Source organism: Hyla sarda, chromosome 9, assembly GCF_029499605.1.
Source record: "Hyla sarda isolate aHylSar1 chromosome 9, aHylSar1.hap1, whole genome shotgun sequence".
NCBI lineage: Eukaryota > Metazoa > Chordata > Amphibia > Anura > Hylidae > Hyla > Hyla sarda.
The window spans coordinates 165892176-165909736 of record NC_079197.1 but is presented as its reverse complement, the minus strand read 5'-3'; the positions used below and the strand labels follow the sequence as shown (position 1 = coordinate 165909736).

Sequence of the window (17561 nt, the reverse complement as noted above, 5' to 3'; positions counted from 1 at the left end):
ACAGCCTGTGGCTCCGCAGCTGCCCCAAACGAAGACTACAACTCCCAGCATGTTGGACTATATAGTAGTATATAGTATAGGTCAGTGTTTCCCAACCAGGGGTGCCTCCAGCTGTTGCCACCTTTCTTGCAAAAAAAAAAAAAATACTGGCCATGCTAATTTCCATAATTCATTATATATGCGTGACATCACAGGATACACATATGCGGGGGAAATTTTGTCCTATTCTGACCCCTATAACTTTTTCATTTCTCCTAATATGCGGAATTACTAGGCTCATTTTTTGTGGCCCGATCTGTAGTTTATAACAGTACCATTTTTTGTTTTGATGGGACTTTTTGATACTAACTACAACTCCCAGTATGCCCTGATACAGCCTGTGCCTCAGCAGCTGCCCCAAACGAAAACTACAACTCCCAGCATGTTGGACTATATAGTAGTATATAGTATAGGTCAGTGTTTCCCAACCAGGGGTGCCTCCAGCTGTTGCAAAACTACAACTCCCAGCATGTTGGACGATATAGTAGTATATAGTATAGGTCAGTGTTTAACAACCAGGGGTGACTCCAGCTGTTGCAAAACTACAGCTCCCAGCGTGTTGGACTATATAGTAGCATATAGTATAGGTCAGTGTTTAACAACCAGGGGTGCCTCCAGCTATTGCAAAACTACAACTCCCAGCGTGTTGGACTATATAGTAGCATATAGTATAGGTCAGTGTTTCCCAACCAGGGCTGCCTCCAGCCCTTGGCTGTCCGGGCATGCTGGGAATTGTAGTTTTGCAACAGCTGGAGGTGCTTTGGTTGGGAAACACTGGTGTAGGTTTTGGTGCAACATCCTGGGAGTTGGAGGATTGGTTGGATAAATACCGGCCATTGAATTGCCGCTGTTTTTAATATAAAAATACCGGCAGGGTGGCCAAAATACGGGCCAAGTGGCCACCCTTGGGACAGTGGTAGCAGTCGCACCTGGACCCGGAAGCCTAAAAAGCCCCAAAGACACCACTGTCACATATGAAAACTATTGGAGCCTAAACTTATGCCTCTGTATATGAATATACAGGAATACACACACAGGGGGAGATTCATCAAAACCTGTGTAAAGGAAAAGTTGACCAGTTGCCCATAGCAACCAATCAGATCGCTTCTTTCATTTTTCAGAGACCTTTTCAAAATGAAAGAAGCATAGATTTCCACCAGGTCATTTCTTTGAGCCTTTAGGATAGTGTTTCCAAACCAGGGTGCCTCAAGCTGTTGCAAAACTACAATTCCCAGCATCCTGGGAGTTGTAGTTTTGCAACAGCTGGAGGCACACTAGTTGGAAACACTGTAGAAAGTAACCTCACTAACCTTTTCATTACTAACTAGCACTCACTAACTACAGTAGACCACAATAATGCCTATGTGAACCTAAAGTATGCACTCAGGAACTAATAACAGGAGCATAAACTATTTATAAGAGCCCTCCCAACGTGTTTCACCACACCAGGTAGCTTCCTCGGGGATAATTTGCTTTATTGTTGTCTACTATAGTTAGTGAGTGCCACACTGGTTGAGAGACACTAAGGGGGAGATTTATCAAAGCTCGTCCAGAGGAAAAGTTGCTGAGTTGCCCATAGCAACCAATCAGATCGCTTCTTTCATTTTTCAGAGACCTTTTCAAAAGTGAAAGAAGCGATCTGATTGGTTGCTCTGGGCAATTAGTTAACTTTTCCTCTGCAGAGGTTTAGAAAAATCTCCCCCATATGCTTTACATTGGGATCAGTTTTTGTGCCTCATCCGAGGAAACAAAAATACTTCAGTCGTCTGGCGTTTTACAACTGCGCCGGAGCGAAACTGAGTTGGACTGGGTGGAAACGATGACTAAGGACTCTACGATAACGGAGAACACGTATCTACCAGCACAGAGACAAGGATACGAGGTTTTATGCTGATATAATTTATTTACAAAAAAAAAAGGTGGAAGCCCCTGTTCCCAGGGATGAAGTCGCAAGGTCTACGTATAGAGGAGAGATCGTGGCGCCATTCGGGGTATGTTCCGTCTGCAGCCTGAAATACAAGGGAAAAAGGAAACCATTAGGGTCAGTGTATTATGTACGAGGCGAATGGAGATAGGATGTATTCACAGGTTATACTAGACCCTCAGTATGGCGCTCATGGTCATTACTAGTAAGGCTGGGTTCACACCACGTTTTTGCAATACAGTTCCCGTATCAGTTTTTTGATGAAAAACTGATTCCTCAAAACCTGACTAAACTGTATCAAAACGTGTGTACAAATTTGAATCCTTATACAGTTTGAGAAATGAAAAACGTTTTCAACTTTTCACTCCATTAGGAATAAAGTTTCACTTGTTTGATTGAAACTCCATGAAAAAAATTGTGCAAAGTCAAAAACCGTCTGGTGCAAACCGGATGGAACCGTACGCACATACAGTTCTGTACGGTTCTCATTGACTCCCATGTTTAAAAAAAAAAAAAAAAAAAGTACTGTATTTTTCACCGTATAAGACGCACTTTTTCTTCCACAAAACTGGGGGGGGGGGGGGGAAAGTTGGTGCGTCTTATACGGCGAATACACACCTATCGCAGCGGTCCCTGCGGCCATCAACGGCCGGGACCCGTGGCTAATACAGGACATCAGCGATCACGGTGATGCCCTGTATTAACCCTTCAGACGCGGGGTGACCGCCGCTTCTGAAGCGAAAGTGACACTAACCCGGCTGCTCAGTCGGGCTGTTTGGGACCGCCGCGGTGAAATCCGCATCCCGAACAGCTTACAGGACAAGGGGAGGGACCTTTCCTGCCTCCTCGGTGTCTGCTCCGGGCCGGGATCCCCTGCATGGCCGGCGCTCTCCTTTGATGTCATCACGTCGTCCCGTCATCCAATAGGAGCGGCGTGCGTAGCGACGTGATGACGGCGACGGAGAGCGTGGATCCCGGGGAAGAAGACGTCCGGAGCGTCGGGGACACCACGGGGACGCGGCGACAGTGATGGAGGGTGACATCCAGGGCAGCGGTGACGGGTCCGGAGTGGCGGGGACACGTGAGTACTACCTCCTATACCAGTGGTCTTCAACCTGCGGATCTCCAGATGTTGCAAAACTACAACTCCCAGCATGCCCGGACAGCCAACGGCTGTCCGGGCATGCTGGGAGTTGTAGTTTTGCAACATCTGGAGGTCCGCAGGTTGAAGATCACTGTTTGGTTCAGAATCTTTTTTTTCTAGATTTTGCACCTTTAAAATTGGGTGCGCCTTATATACCGGTGCGTCCTATAGGGCGAAAAATATGGTATACGTTTCAATGCGGACTAAAAACCATAGTACGCTACGGTTTTGGGTACGGGAAAAAAACTGACAAAACCGTACAGGATGCACAACCTGATGCATCTTTTGCCATACGGTTTTCAATGGAGAATCAATGCATTCGGTTTTCAATAAGGTTCCGTACGGTTTTCAAATTGAAAACGTATACGGGAACTGTATTGCAAAAACGTGGTGTGAACCCGGCCTTACTTGTAGCTTCTGGGCCCTGAGGCAAAATCTGCAACAGGGCCCCATGTGCCAATTATAATACTGGTCGCTCATGGGGCAGATGTACTTTGGGGCCCCCTTAGGCACAAGGGCCCTGGTGCGACTGCTACCTCTGCACCCTCTATAGTTCCGCCCCCGTTAATGGTGTTTTTCTATTAGTGCCTAACCATGCGTTCTATTCCCTACAGCCATTGGTCTGTCCAGGGATGCTGGAAGTAGTTTTGCAGTTTAGGTCCCAAGATGGCTGACATTGGCCGTAACTTCCTGCTCCCAGTATCTGCTGCTCTATCCAGTGACTATTGTAGAATAAGACCATGGGAGGTTTATGACATTATCGTTGGGGCAGAGAGCAATGGTTCTCCATCACATCCAGTGTCCCAGGAACAGGAATCTCTAGAGATCTGGAGATGGAGTGTCCCTCTAACCAGACCGGACCCTTATTGGTCTGCACAGTTGTCCTGTCTATAGTATTAATGGCCATGTTATATATATGATGTTTGCATTAATCGGATGTACTTTCCGTCTTGCATAGGTCACTTTTTTTTATACTTACTTTATACAAGTGGGACGGCACAAACACATGGGGGATTTCCACCAATACCTGTCGAACAAAATACGTTTATGTGTTAATTTCATGTATTTCTTCTGTTGTAGTTATATCCCCCTTCAAGAAAGCTGGATGATGGCCAATATGACCCCTCCACACATAGATAAAGCCTGTGAGTCCTTCTTCCCCCTCCACACATAGATAAAGCCTGTGAGTCCTGCTTCCCATCCACACATAGATAAAGCCTGTGAGTCCTGCTTCTCCTCCACACATAGATAAAGCCTGTGAGTCCTGCTTCTCCTCCACACATAGATAAAGCCTGTTGGTTCTGCTTCCCCTCCACACATAGATAAAGCCTGTGAGTCCTGCTTCCCATCCACACATAGATAAAGCCTGTTGGTTCTGCTTCCCCTCCACACATAGATAAAGCCTGTGAGTCCTGCTTCCCCCTCCACACATAGATAAAGCCTGTGAGTCCTGCTTCCCCTCAACACATAGATAAAGCCTGTGAGTCCTGCTTCCCCTCAACACATAGATAAAGCCTGTGAGTCCTGCTTCCCCTCCACACATAGATAAAGCCTGTGAGTCCTGCTTCCCCTCCACACATAGATAAAGCCTGTGAGTCCTGCTTCCCCCTCCACACATAGATAAAGCCTGTGAGTCCTGCTTCCCCTCAACACATAGATAAAGCCTGTGAGTCCTGCTTCCCCCTCCACACATAGATAAAGCATGTGAGTCCTGCTTCCCCTCCACACATAGATAAAGCATGTGAGTCCTTCTTCCCCCTCCCAACATAGATAAAGCCTGTGAGTCCTTCTTTCCCCTCACACATAGATAAAGCCTGTGAGTCCTTCTTTCCTCTCCACACATAGATAAAGCCTTTGAGTCCTTATTCCCCCTCCACACATAGATAAAGCCTGTGAGTCCTGCTTCACCTCCACACATACATAGTAATGTGTGGAGTGGAAATTCATAAGGTTGAAGAAAGACCAGAGTCCATCAAGTTCAACCTATATTCCTAATGAGTCCCTACTGAGTTGATCCAGAGGAAGGTAAAAAAAACCTCATACTAGAGGTAAAAATTCCTTCCTGACTCCAAATATGGCATCAGAATAAATCCCTGGATCAACGTTCTGTCCCTATAAATCTAATATACATAACCAGCAATGTTTTTATTCTCCAAAAATGCATCCATACCCCTTTTTGAACTCTATTACGGAGTTCACCATGACCACCTCCTCAGGCAGAGAATTCCACAGTCTCACTGCTTTTACAGTAAAGAACCCCCGTCTGTGCTGGTGTAGAAACCTTCTTTCCTCTAGATGTAGAGGATGTCCCCTTGTTATAGATACAGTCCTGGGTATAAATAGATCATGGAGAGATCTCTGTACTGTCCCCTGATATATTTATACATAGTTATTAGGTCTCCCCTTAGCCTTCTTTTTTCTAAACTAAATAACTATAATTCTGATAATCTTTTTGGTACTATAGTCTTCCCATTCCCTGTATTACTCTGGTTGCCGTCTTTGAACCCTCTCCAGCTCCACTATATCTTTCTTGTACACTGGTGACCAGTACTGTACACAGTATTCTATGTGTGGTCTGACCAGTACTGTACACAGTTTTCTATGTGTGGTCTGACCAGTACTGTACACAATATTCTATGTGTGGTCTGACCAGTACTGTACACAGTATTCTATGTGTGGTCTGACCAGTACTGTACACAGTATTCTATGTGTGGTCTGACCAGTACTGTACACAGTATTCTATGTGCGGTCTAACTAGTACTGTACACAGTATTCCATGTGTGGTCTGACCAGTACTGTACACAGTATTCCATGTGTCATCTGACTAGTACGGTACACAGTATTCTATGTGTGGTCTGACCAGTATTGTACACAGTATTCTATGTGTGGTCTGACCAGTACTGCACACAGTATTCTATGTGTGGTCTGACCAGTACTGTACACAGTATTCTATGTGTGGTCTGACCAGTACTGTACACAGTATTCCATGTGTGGTCTGACCAGTACTGTACACAGTATTCTATGTGTGGTCTGACCAGTACTGTACACAGTATTCTATGTGTGGTCTGACCAGTACTGTACACAGTATTCTATGTGTGGTCTGACCAGTACTGTACACAGTATTCTATGTGTGGTCTGACCAGTACTGTACACAGTATTCCATGTGTGGTCTGACCAGTACTGTACACAGCATTCTATGTGTGGTCTGACCAGTACTGTAAACAGTATTCTATGTGTGGTCTGACCAGTACTGTACACAGTATTCTATGTGTGGTCTGACCAGTACTGTACACAGTATTCTATGTGTGGTCTGACCAGTACTGTACACGGTATTCCATGTGTGGTCTGACCAGTACTGTACACAGTATTCTATGTGTGGTCTGACCAGTACTGTACACAGTATTCTATGTGTGATCTGCCCAGTATTGTAAACAGTATTCCATGTGTGGTCTGACCAGTACTGTACACAGTATTCTATGTGTGGTCTGACCAGTACTGTACACAGTATTCTATGTGTGGTCTGACCAGTACTGTACACAGTATTCCATGTGTGGTCTGACTAGTGATTTGTACAGCGGTAGAATTATTTCCTTGTCGTGGGCATCTATGCCCCTATTGATGCACCCCATGATTTTATTTGCCTTGGCAGCAGCTGCCCGACACTGGTCACTACAGCTAAATTTACTGTTAACTAAGACTCCTAAGTCCTTTTCCACATCAGTCGTCCCAAGTATTCTTCCAGTTAATACATAATCTCAGCTCAGATTTTTCTTCCCCATGTGCATTACCTTACATTTATCAGTGTTGAACCTCATCTGCCACTTCCCAGCCAAAACCTCCAACCTATCCAGATCCAGTTGTAACAGTGGCCTGTCCTCTATTGTGTTTACCGCTTTACAGAGTTTAGTATCATCTGCAATGATTGCTACTTTACTATTCAACCCCTCTACAAGGTCATTAATAAATATATTAAATAGAGGACTAAAGACTGACCCCTGAGGTACCCCACTAGTAACAGTCACCCAATCAGAATAAGTACCATTAATAACCACCCTCTGTTTCCTATCACTGAGCCAGTTACCCACTTACACACATTCTCCCCCACCCACCACCTAGATAAAGCCTATGAGTTCTGCTTTCCCTTTCACACATAGATAAAGCCTATGAGTCGTTCTTCCCCTCCACACATAGATAAAGCCTGTGAGTCCTGCTTCCCCCTCCACACATAAATAAAGCCTGTGAGTCCTTCTTCCCCCTCCACACATAAATAAAGCCTGTGAGTCCTTCTTCCCCTCCACACATAGATAAAGCCTGTGAGTCCTGCTTCCCCCTCCACACATAAATAAAGCCTGTGAGTCCTTCTTCCCCCTCCACACATAAATAAAGCCTGTGAGTCCTTCTTCCCCTCCACACATAGATAAAGCCTGTGAGTCCTTCTTCCCCCTCCACACATAAATAAAGCCTGTGAGTCCTTCTTCCCCCTCCACACATAAATAAAGCCTGTGAGTCCTTCTTCCCCCTCCACACATAAATAAAGCCTGTGAGTCCTTCTTCCCCCTCCACACAGAAATAAAGCCTGTGAGTCCTGCTTCCCCCTCCACATATAGATAAAGCCTGTGAGTCCTTCTTCCCCAGTCAGTTTCTCTACAATGGAAGCTATCAATCATTCTATGTCAGTGGAGGATATGGACTCACAGGCTTTTTATTTCTCACCTGTGAATTATTTAACAATTTTACAACTAAAATTTGAGAACATAATAATGCTGAGCAGGTGATGTGTAAGAGCTCAGGATCAGGGTGGATGTACGGCTCCTACTTCAGGCTCAGCCTGTTTTCGGCTTTTAGCTGAGTCATTTACTCTATAATTTCATTTAATTATCTGCCCTGCGGAGCATTTCATCCATGGGAAAAATCTTCACCCCCACGATATATATATATATATATATATATATATATATATATATATATTCCTGGCTGGTAGTTGTAGTTTTTGCCGCAGTCCAGGATTAGAATAACACTGCTGCTTGTTTGTATAAACAGTGCCACTCCTATCTAGTGGTTGTGGGTGGTACTGCAGCTCAGCCACCGTTTACATTCAGGGAACCAACACTTTGTTTCTGGAGGAACACATACAACGTACAACCACTTTAACAGGACAGCGCCGGCCTGTAAGGTGTCCTGGAAACGAACTTACCATTGGGGCACTGATTCGGGCAGGGGTTGACCAGGAGCCCGCTGACTACTGAAGGCCTATTTCCGGATGAGGCGTGAGGTTGGGAGTTTGAGGTGGCTAAAATATAATGTAAAAAAATAAAAAATAAACATAAAAAAAAGTTAACATTACATAAGTGCAGGTAAAACATATCATAAAATGAACAGCCATAGTGAGTCACTGACTATCACGGAAGACCACAATTGACCCCCCGGCGGTTCTGTATTTGGTTTCGCCCTATAATGATATTTTGATTTTTGCTTAGTGTTTTTATTGTAATTGGATAGGACTGTGCGGCATAGCTGAGCTGGATCTGTTTGTAGCAATACTGCCACCTAGTGGACATTGGATTTATTCAACTTTCTAATATACTGTATGTGTATATATATATATATATATATATATATATATATATATATATATATATATGAATATTGGGAGTTTTAGTTTTGCAACAGCTGGAGGCACACTGGGCTCCATGGAGACCTCGAGAATGAAATGCGTGGTAAAGATGGCCTTGCCGCACTTAAGGGATGTAATGTCAACAATTGGCTCATGTGTCTGTTTTTAGCAATATCGCCACCTGGTGGCCAGTCGTTTTATTCGACCTTTCATGTTACCGAATTTAAAGGGGTTTTCTAGTTTTAATTTAAAGGGGTACTCCAGTGGAAAACCTTTTTTTTTTTTTTTTTTTTTTTTTTATCAACTGTGCCAGAAAGTTAAACAGATTTGTAAATTACTTAATCCTTCCAGTACATTTTAGGGCCTGTATAATACATAAAATGCTTTTCCTTTTGAATTTATCTTCTGTCACAACCACACTGCTCTCTGCTGACATCTCTGTCCATTTTAGGAACTGTCCAGAGCAGCATATGTTTGCTATAGGGATTTTCTCCTGCTCTGGACAGTTCTTAAAATGGACAGCAGAGGTCAGCAGGAGCACTGTGGTCGTGACAGAAGAGAAATCCAAAAAGAAAAGCATTTCCTCTGTAGTATACAGCCGCTAATAAGTACTGGAAGGATTAAGATTTTTTAATAGAAGTAATTTACAAATCTGTTTAACTTTCTGGCACCAGTTGATTTAAAAAGTTTTCCATCGGAGTACACCTTTAAAAGTCAGTGTTTCCCAACCAGGGTGCCTCCAGCTGTTGCAAAACCACATCTCTCAGCATATCCAGACAGCCTTTGTAGCTTTGCAACAGCTGGAGGCACACTGGTTGGAAAACATTATTCTAAGTAATGACTTCTATTTAAAAATCTTAATCCTTCCAGTACTTATCCGCTGCTGTATGCACCACAGAAAGTTTTTTCTTCTTTTTGAATTTCCTTTCTGTCTGACCACAGTGCTCTCTACTGACACCTGTCCGTTTTAGGAACTTTCTGGAGCAGGATATGTTTGCTATGGGGATTCGCTACAACTCTGGACAGTTTCTAAAATTGACAGAGGTGTCAGCAGAGAGCACTGTGGTCAGACAGAAAAGAAGTTCAAAAAGAAAAGAACTTCCTGTGGAGCATACAACAGCTGATAAGTACTGGAACGATTAACATTTTTTTTAAAATAGAAGTAATTTACAAATCTGTATTCTATAACTTTCTGGTTCCAGTTGATTTAGAAAAAAATGTTTTCCAGTGGAGTACCCCTTTAAGTCGAATGTTAAAGGTGTTATCCAGGAATAAAAAAAAAAACAGAACTAATTTCTTCCAGTATCAGCACCACCCTCAGGTTGTGTGTGCAATTACAACTTGTCTCCATTCATTTCAGTGCAACTGAGCTGCAATACCACACACAGCCTGAGGAAAGGGATGGCGCTGTTTTAGGAAGAAACTAGCTCTAATTCAGTGTTTCCTAACTAGTGCGCCTCCAGCTGTTGCAAAACTACAACTCCCAGCATGCCCGGATTATTAGCCCTTTTTGGACTGTAAAAAAAGCTATAGCCGCTTAAAAAAGTCTCTTTGGGGGAGATTTATCAAAATCTGTCCAGAGGAAAAGCTGCCCAGTTGCCCATAGCAACCAATCAGATCACTTCTTTCATTTTACGGAGGCCTTGTTAAAAATGAAAGAAGCGATCTGATTGGTTTCTATGGGTAACTGGGCAATTTTTCCTTTGCACAAGTTATGCAAAATCTCCCCCTTTGTCATTGGAATGCGGGATATTTTTTGGCGCAAAATTACGGCTGAAAACAACCGTCATATTTTAGGCTGTGAATGGGCAAAATAAAAAAAATACAACAATTTATTTTTAAGGTCTTAAAAATTAAAAATAAATAAATACATCTGTGCACAGACAAGCCATTTTACTGTTGACTTAAAAGAGCGGTCGAATAGTGTTGCTCGCGAATATTCGCAATGCGAATTTTATTCCGAATATCGCATATTTGCGAATTTGCGAATATTCGCGAATATAGCACTATATATTCGCAATTACGAATATTCGTAAATTTTCATCCCTCTCTGCTTCCAGCTTGTGTGGTGTAAAGAAGGCTCTAATACTACTGTGTGAGACTGGCGTGCGAATTTTCGCATATGCAAATTTTCGAAAATAAAACGCGAATATTACGAATATGCGAATTTAGCGACTATATGACCAACATTCGTCCATATATTCGCGAAATATCGCGAATTCGAATATGGCCTGTGCCGCTCAACACTACGGGCGAACAGGAGACCGATGCGAGGTCTCTGACTAATATTCATACTGTACCTTCTGTCCGGCGCCCGGTCCCTCTGAAGATCACCTTCTATCTTCGCTGGTCACGTGAGCTGAGCGCTCACGTGACCAGCGAAGATAGAAGGTGATCTTCAGAGGGACCGGGCGCCGGACAGAAGGTACAGTATGTATATTAGTCAGAGACCTCGCATCGGTCTCCTGTAGGCACAAGCGCTGACATGACCGGCGTCCATGAATATTCAAATTCACCCGGCGGGCCCGCTTCCTGTGCGCAATTCAGCGAAGAAAGAAGGTGATATTCAGAGGGACCAGCACCGGACTGAAGGTATGTATTAGAGATGAGCGAACTTACAGTAAATTCGATTCGTCACAAACTTCTCGGCTCGGCAGTTGATGACTTTTCCTGCATAAATGAGTTCAGCTTTCAGGTGGTCCGATGGGCTGGAAAAGGTGGATACAGTCCTAGGAGACTCTTTCCTAGGACTGTATCCACCTTTTCCAGCCCACCGGAGCACCTGAAGGCTGAACTAATTTATGCAGGATAAGTCATCAACTGCCGAGCCGAGAAGTTCGTGACGAATCGAATTTACTGTAAGTTCGCTCATCTCTAGTATGTATCTTAGTCAGAGAACACGCATCGGTCTCCTGTTCACCCGCACTATAACCTGGTGTATTGGGTCTAGTGTGAGGGCACAGAACGGCCATTTTCCTTTAAATAGGATTCAATTGCTTTTTATTTTTTAATTATAAGGGCCCATTCACACTATAGAATATCATCGTAAATTAGTCGGCGCTAGGACCGCTCGGACACGCGCTGTCTCCATTGACTGCAATGCATTTCCGAGCGTATTCCCCAGAAAGGACGAACATGTTATGTCTGTCGGCATTTTGAGTCTGGCATTGAATTTCCGTGATATTCTGCAGTGGGAGGCTACCACACCGGAATGTTTGAGCGCAATTTCTCATCTCAAGAATATGGTAAAAAAAATGGGCCAAAATACTGAATGGGAACAAGGTTAAAGGGGTACTCCGCCCCTAGACATCTTATCCCCTATCCTAAGGATAGGGGATAAGATGTCAGATCGCCGGGGTCTCGCCGCTGGGGACCCCCAGGATCTCGGCTGCGGCACCGCGCTGAGCAGACTCGCTCCTTACGTAATGACGGGCGATGCAGGGGCCGGAGCATCATTACGTCACGGCCATCACGCCCCCTCCCATAGACTTGCATTAAGGGGGCGGGCTGTGATGTCACGAGGGGCGGAGCCGTGACGTCACGATGCTCCGGCCCCTGTATCGGCCGTCATTACGCACCGAGCGAGTCTGCTCTGTGCAGTAATGATAGCGGGGTGCCGCAGCCGAGATCCCGGGGGTCCAGCAGCAGGACCCCAGCGATCTGACATCTTATCCCCTATCCTTAGGATAGGGGATAAGATGTCTAGGGGCGGAGTACCCCTTTATAGGCTAAGAGGAAGATTTATCAAAACCTGTGCAGAGGTAAAGTTGCCCAGTTGCCCATAGCAACCAATCAGATCGCTTCTTTCGTTTTTCACAGGCCTTGTTAAAAATGAAAGAAGCGATCTGATTGGTTGCTATGGGCAACTGGTCCTCTTGCTGGGTTTAAGCACAAGCCCTGCACCAGGAACTCACAGGCTCAGAGGATCTTGGGAGGAGATTTATCAAAACCTGTGCAGAGGAAGAGTGGTGCAGTTGCCCATAGCAACCAATCAGATCGCTTCTTTCATTTTCCACAGGCCTCTTTAGAGGCCTGTGGAAAAGGAAAGAAGCAATCTGATTGGTTGCTATGGGCAACTGCACCACTCTTCCTCTGCACAGGTTTTGATAAATCTCCCCATTGGTGCTTAAAAAAAAGCTCTTTTTTATTTTTTATTTTTGCCAATAAAAATATAATGATACATTCTTACCAGGTTTGGAGGAAGTGTTGACTTTTCCGGTACTGGCACTGACATTTGCTGAAATATACAAAATATAATGTTTAGCGTCATCATAATAAAGTAATAAAATAATGTCAATAGTTCTGCAAATTTTCTACTTAAAGGGGGTCATTTTTGTTCTTAAAGGGGTAAATTACTTCTATTAAAAGACCTTTATCCTTCCAGTATTTATTAGCAGCTGTATACTACAGAGGAAATTCTTTTCTTTTTGAAATCTTTTTTGTGTCTTGTCCATAGTGCTCTCTGCTGACACCTGATGCCCGTATCAGGAACTTCCCAGAGCAGGAGAAAATCCCCATAGCGAACCTATGCTACACTCGACAGTTCCTGATACGGACAGAGGTGTCAGCAGAGAGCACTGTGGACAAGACCAAAAAGAAATTCAATTTCCTCTGTAGCATACAGCTGCTAATAAGTACTGGAAGGATTAAGATTTTTAAATAGAAGTCATTTACAAATCTGTTTAACTTTCTGGCACCAGCTCATTAAAAAAAAATAAAAAAAATAAAAGTTTTCCACCGGAGCACCCCTTTAACTTGATTTTCCATTCCACTTGCCGCCAGAAGATGGAGTCACTAAAGTAAAGCTAGAGCTACATCAGTGTTTCCAAACCAGGGTACCTCCAGCTGTTGCAAAACTACAACTCCCAGCATGCTGGGAGTTGTAGTTTTGCAACAGCTGGAGACACCCCGGTTGGGGAACATTGTGCTACATAGAGACCTCAAGAATTTGTCATGTGGCGAAGATCGCCAAGTGGCTTCGCTTCCAAATTTCACATGCACTGACACATTGTAACAAACAGCAGAGGAAATGATGCTGCTGATGGGTATTTTACAGAGCATTGTTTAGACTGGATACAATTGTAACAAGCTGTGAGACTTATTAGACCTATATAGGTTTCCACAATGACTGTTTCCATTCACCAACAGCAAGCAGAGATGCTGAAAATGGTAAGGAGCTGAAGCATAATTTATTCTTCTTATAATAATAATAAAGTTTCAGAACTTTCCATTACACTTTCATAATAAATGGGGTTTTCCAGGATTAGACCAACATAACTATTTTCTTCCGTACCTGTCCTCAGGTTCTGTGTGGTATTACAATTCTCCTCCATTCACTTTAATGGAACTGAGATGCAATACCACACACAACCTGAGGACAAGTGTGGCGCTGTTTCCAGAAGAAAGCAGTTATATTTTTCTAATTCTGGATCCTTTTCATCCAAACAAAAAATATTCCTGTTGGTTACTCACAGTGGCTTCCAGTGACGGCACTTGTTTGAGCGTTAGCTTTTGGGGTCACGGCTGGGGTTGCTCCGGAAACATGGCTTCCATTGACTGATCCTAGGTAGGGAGACAAAATTCACAACTTAGTTTGAGAGTAAATCTTCTTTATTGCATAAAATCCGGACAAGATGACAACGGGGAGACTAGTGGAGACGTGAAGGCAGCTTTGACCATGGCAATTCCAGACATAACCTATAGACGGATGTGGCACTGTTTCTGGAAAAAAGCAGTCATGTTGTTTTAGTCCTGTGCCAAAATTTTAAGGAAGAATTGATTATTATTTATAACAACCTCCCCCCCCCCCCCCCCAAAAAAAAAAAATGGATCCTGATGCAGAGGTTTTCTATTGATCAACCTCTTGTCCCTAGTTGCGTCTTTGCCCAGTGGATGATTCACCTTCTTTGTTTAGAAAGGTCACTAAAAGAGTGGGGTTGTTTGTCCATTGCTGAACCTCTTTGGCCTAGTTAAGTCTGGGTCCATTCGAGGACTCACCTCTTCGATTAGGAAATTTTACTAGAGGGGTAGGGTGGTCTTCTGCTGAACCTCTTACTCTAGTTGTGTCTCCTTTTTTGTTGGGACATTCACTAAACAGGTGGGGTTGTCCCCTGCTGAACCTCTTGGCCCTGGTTGAGTTTGGATCCATTTGAGGATCCACCTCCTCTGTTGGTAAATTTACTAGAAGGGTGAGGTGGTCCATGCTGAACCACTTGGGCCTTATTGCGTCTTTTCCCATTGAAGGATCCACCTTCTTAGTAAGGACATTTCACTAGACAGATGGGGTTCTCTATTGCTGAACCTCTTGGGCCTAGTTGAGTCTGGGCCAATTTGAGAATCCACCTCCTCTGTTAGGACATTTCACTGCACAGGTGGAGTGGTCCACTGCTGGACCTGCTTCTATTAGGGCCAAGGCCTACAAGAGGGTCTCCTACTTTTCTCGTAGGCCAACCCATGCCTGTCAACATGGGACGTTCTATGCAGAAGTGATGAAAAAAGGAAGGGTGCCCTCCAGGGATGAACATATACAGGTATCTTGGTGAAGTACCACTCAATGGAATGTAGAAAAATGGGGGAATATTTATCAAACTTTTTGGAAAGGATCAATGGAGCAGTTGCCCATAGCAACCATTTTTAAAAAGGCCTAAAAAACACGAAATCTGAAGGGCAACTGCTCCAATGTAGCTTTCCACAAGGTTTGATACTTCTCCTCCATTGTGTCCTGTGGAGCCCTGTAGACCCTTCTATGTATCATGGTGGTCTTGGTTTAAGAGGTTTTCACATATGTCTTAAACTATGGCCCTAAGGCCTCAAGCACTTGACCACATTGCCGCACCCATAGGAACCTATAGACCCGTACAGGATCTTCCATGTTATACTGAAGCATAAGTTCTCTCCCCTGGTGTATCTCAGAGGTAAACCGCAATATACAGAATGCCTACAGGTACACCACAATATACAGAGTGCCTGCAGGTACAGCACAACATACAGAGTGCCTACAGGTACACCGCAATATACAGAGTGCCTATAGGTACACCGCAATATACAGAATACCTACAGGTACACCACAACACAGAGTGCCTACAGGTACACCGCAGTATACAGAGTGTCTACAGGTACACCACAACACAGAGTGCCTACAGGTACACCACAATATACAGAATGCCTACAGTTACACCACAACATGCAGAGTGCTTACAGGTATACCACAATATACAGAATGCCTACAGGTACACCACAACACAGAGTGCCTACAGGTACACCGCAATATACAGAGTGTCTATAGGTACACCACAACACAGAGTGCCTACAGGTACACCGCAATATACAGAGTGTCTACAGGTACACCACAACACAGAGTGCCTACAGGTACACCGCAATATACAGAGTGCCTACAGTTACACCACAACATGCAGAGTGCTTACAGGTACACCACAATATACAGAATGCCTACAGGTACACCACAACACAGAGTGCCTACAGGTACACCGCAATATACAGAGTGTCTACAGGTACACCACAACACAGAGTGCCTACAGGTACACCGCAATATACAGAGTGCCTACAGTTACACCACAACATGCAGAGTGCCTACAGTTACACCACAACATACAGAGTGTCTACAGTTACACCACAACATGCAGAGTGCCTACAGGTACACCACAACATACAGAGTGCCTACAGGTACACCACAACATACAGAGTGCCTACAGGTACACCACAACATACAGAGTGCCTACAGGTACACCACAACATACAGAGTGCCTACAGGTACACCACAACATACAGGATGCCTACAGGTACACCACAACATACAGAGTGCCTACAGGTACACCGCAATATACAGAGTGTCTACAGGTACACCACAACATACAGAGTGCCTGCAGGTACACCGCAATATACAGAATGCCTACAGGTACACCGCAATATACAGAAGGTCTACAGGTACAGCACAACATACAGAATGCCTACAGGTACACCACAACACAGAGTGCTTACAGTGCCTACAGGTCCGTAATACAGACCCAGCTTAGTACACATGAATGTGGGTTAAATGGGTCATCCAGGAAAAATTTTTTTTTTTTATATATCAACTGGCTCCAGAACGTTAAACAGATTTGTAAATGACTTCTATTAAAACATCTTTTCAGTACTTATCAGCTGCTGAAGTTGAGTTATTTTCTGTCTAAGTGCTCTCTGATTACACCTGTCTTGGGAACTGTCCAGAGTAGACGCAAATCCCCATAGAAAACCTCTTCTACTCCTCTGTGCAGTTCCCGAGATAAGCAGAGATGTCAGCAGAGAGCACTGTTGCCAGACAGAAAAGAACAACTCAACTTCAGCAGCTGATAATTATTGGAAGGATTAGGACTTTTAATTTACAAATCTGTTTAACTTTCTGGAGCCATTTGAGGTATATATATATATATATATATATATATATATATATATATATAAAGTTTTTTCCTGGAATACCCCTTTAAGTTATCGGAGGATTGGCCTACCTGAGCTTGTGTTGGATGGGCGGACGGTGGTGTGGGCTGTTGCTCCACCTGCTGGAGTACAAAGGTATTGTTTAGGTTACACAATCAAAATAGTCACACTGGTGTCATGGCATATATTGTTTTAGCATTCGTGATGGATATGAGTGATCAGTTATGATCTGTCACGATCTATCCTTTTTCCATTCACAGAAAAGGCTTGAGATTTGATGAAGTTCCTCTATGGTGTCTTGTAGAACTCTGCAGCCCCTTTATAAGTCAATGGGGGGGGGGGGGGGGGGTCTTGGTTTTAGAGGATTTGAAAGGTGTATATATACCTCAAACTATGGCCCTCAGGCC

At 43.9% G+C, this 17561-nt stretch overlaps 1 protein-coding gene across 5 annotated transcripts in view; it reads right to left on the bottom strand.

Annotated features, from left to right (window-relative positions):
• Positions 1-1897: 1897 nt before the first annotated feature.
• LOC130290873 (uncharacterized) overlaps positions 1898-17561 on the bottom strand; it is a 53026-nt gene continuing 37362 nt past the window's right edge. For 3 of the 5 annotated variants that reach the window (XM_056539044.1, XM_056539043.1, XM_056539041.1), the window contains exons 6-11: positions 17226-17276; positions 14194-14283; positions 12911-12958; positions 8302-8397; positions 4087-4134; positions 1898-2048 (exon numbers count right to left, since the gene is read on the bottom strand). In XM_056539044.1, coding sequence (XP_056395019.1) covers positions 4088-4134; positions 8302-8397; positions 12911-12958; positions 14194-14283; positions 17226-17276 — 332 coding nt within the window. In that variant the 3' untranslated portion in view covers positions 1898-2048; position 4087. Of the gene's footprint in view, positions 2049-4086; positions 4135-8301; positions 8398-12910; positions 12959-14193; positions 14284-14718; positions 15058-17225; positions 17277-17561 lie in introns of those variants that run through there. The other 2 variants (XM_056539042.1, XM_056539045.1) reach the window with 2 other exon arrangements.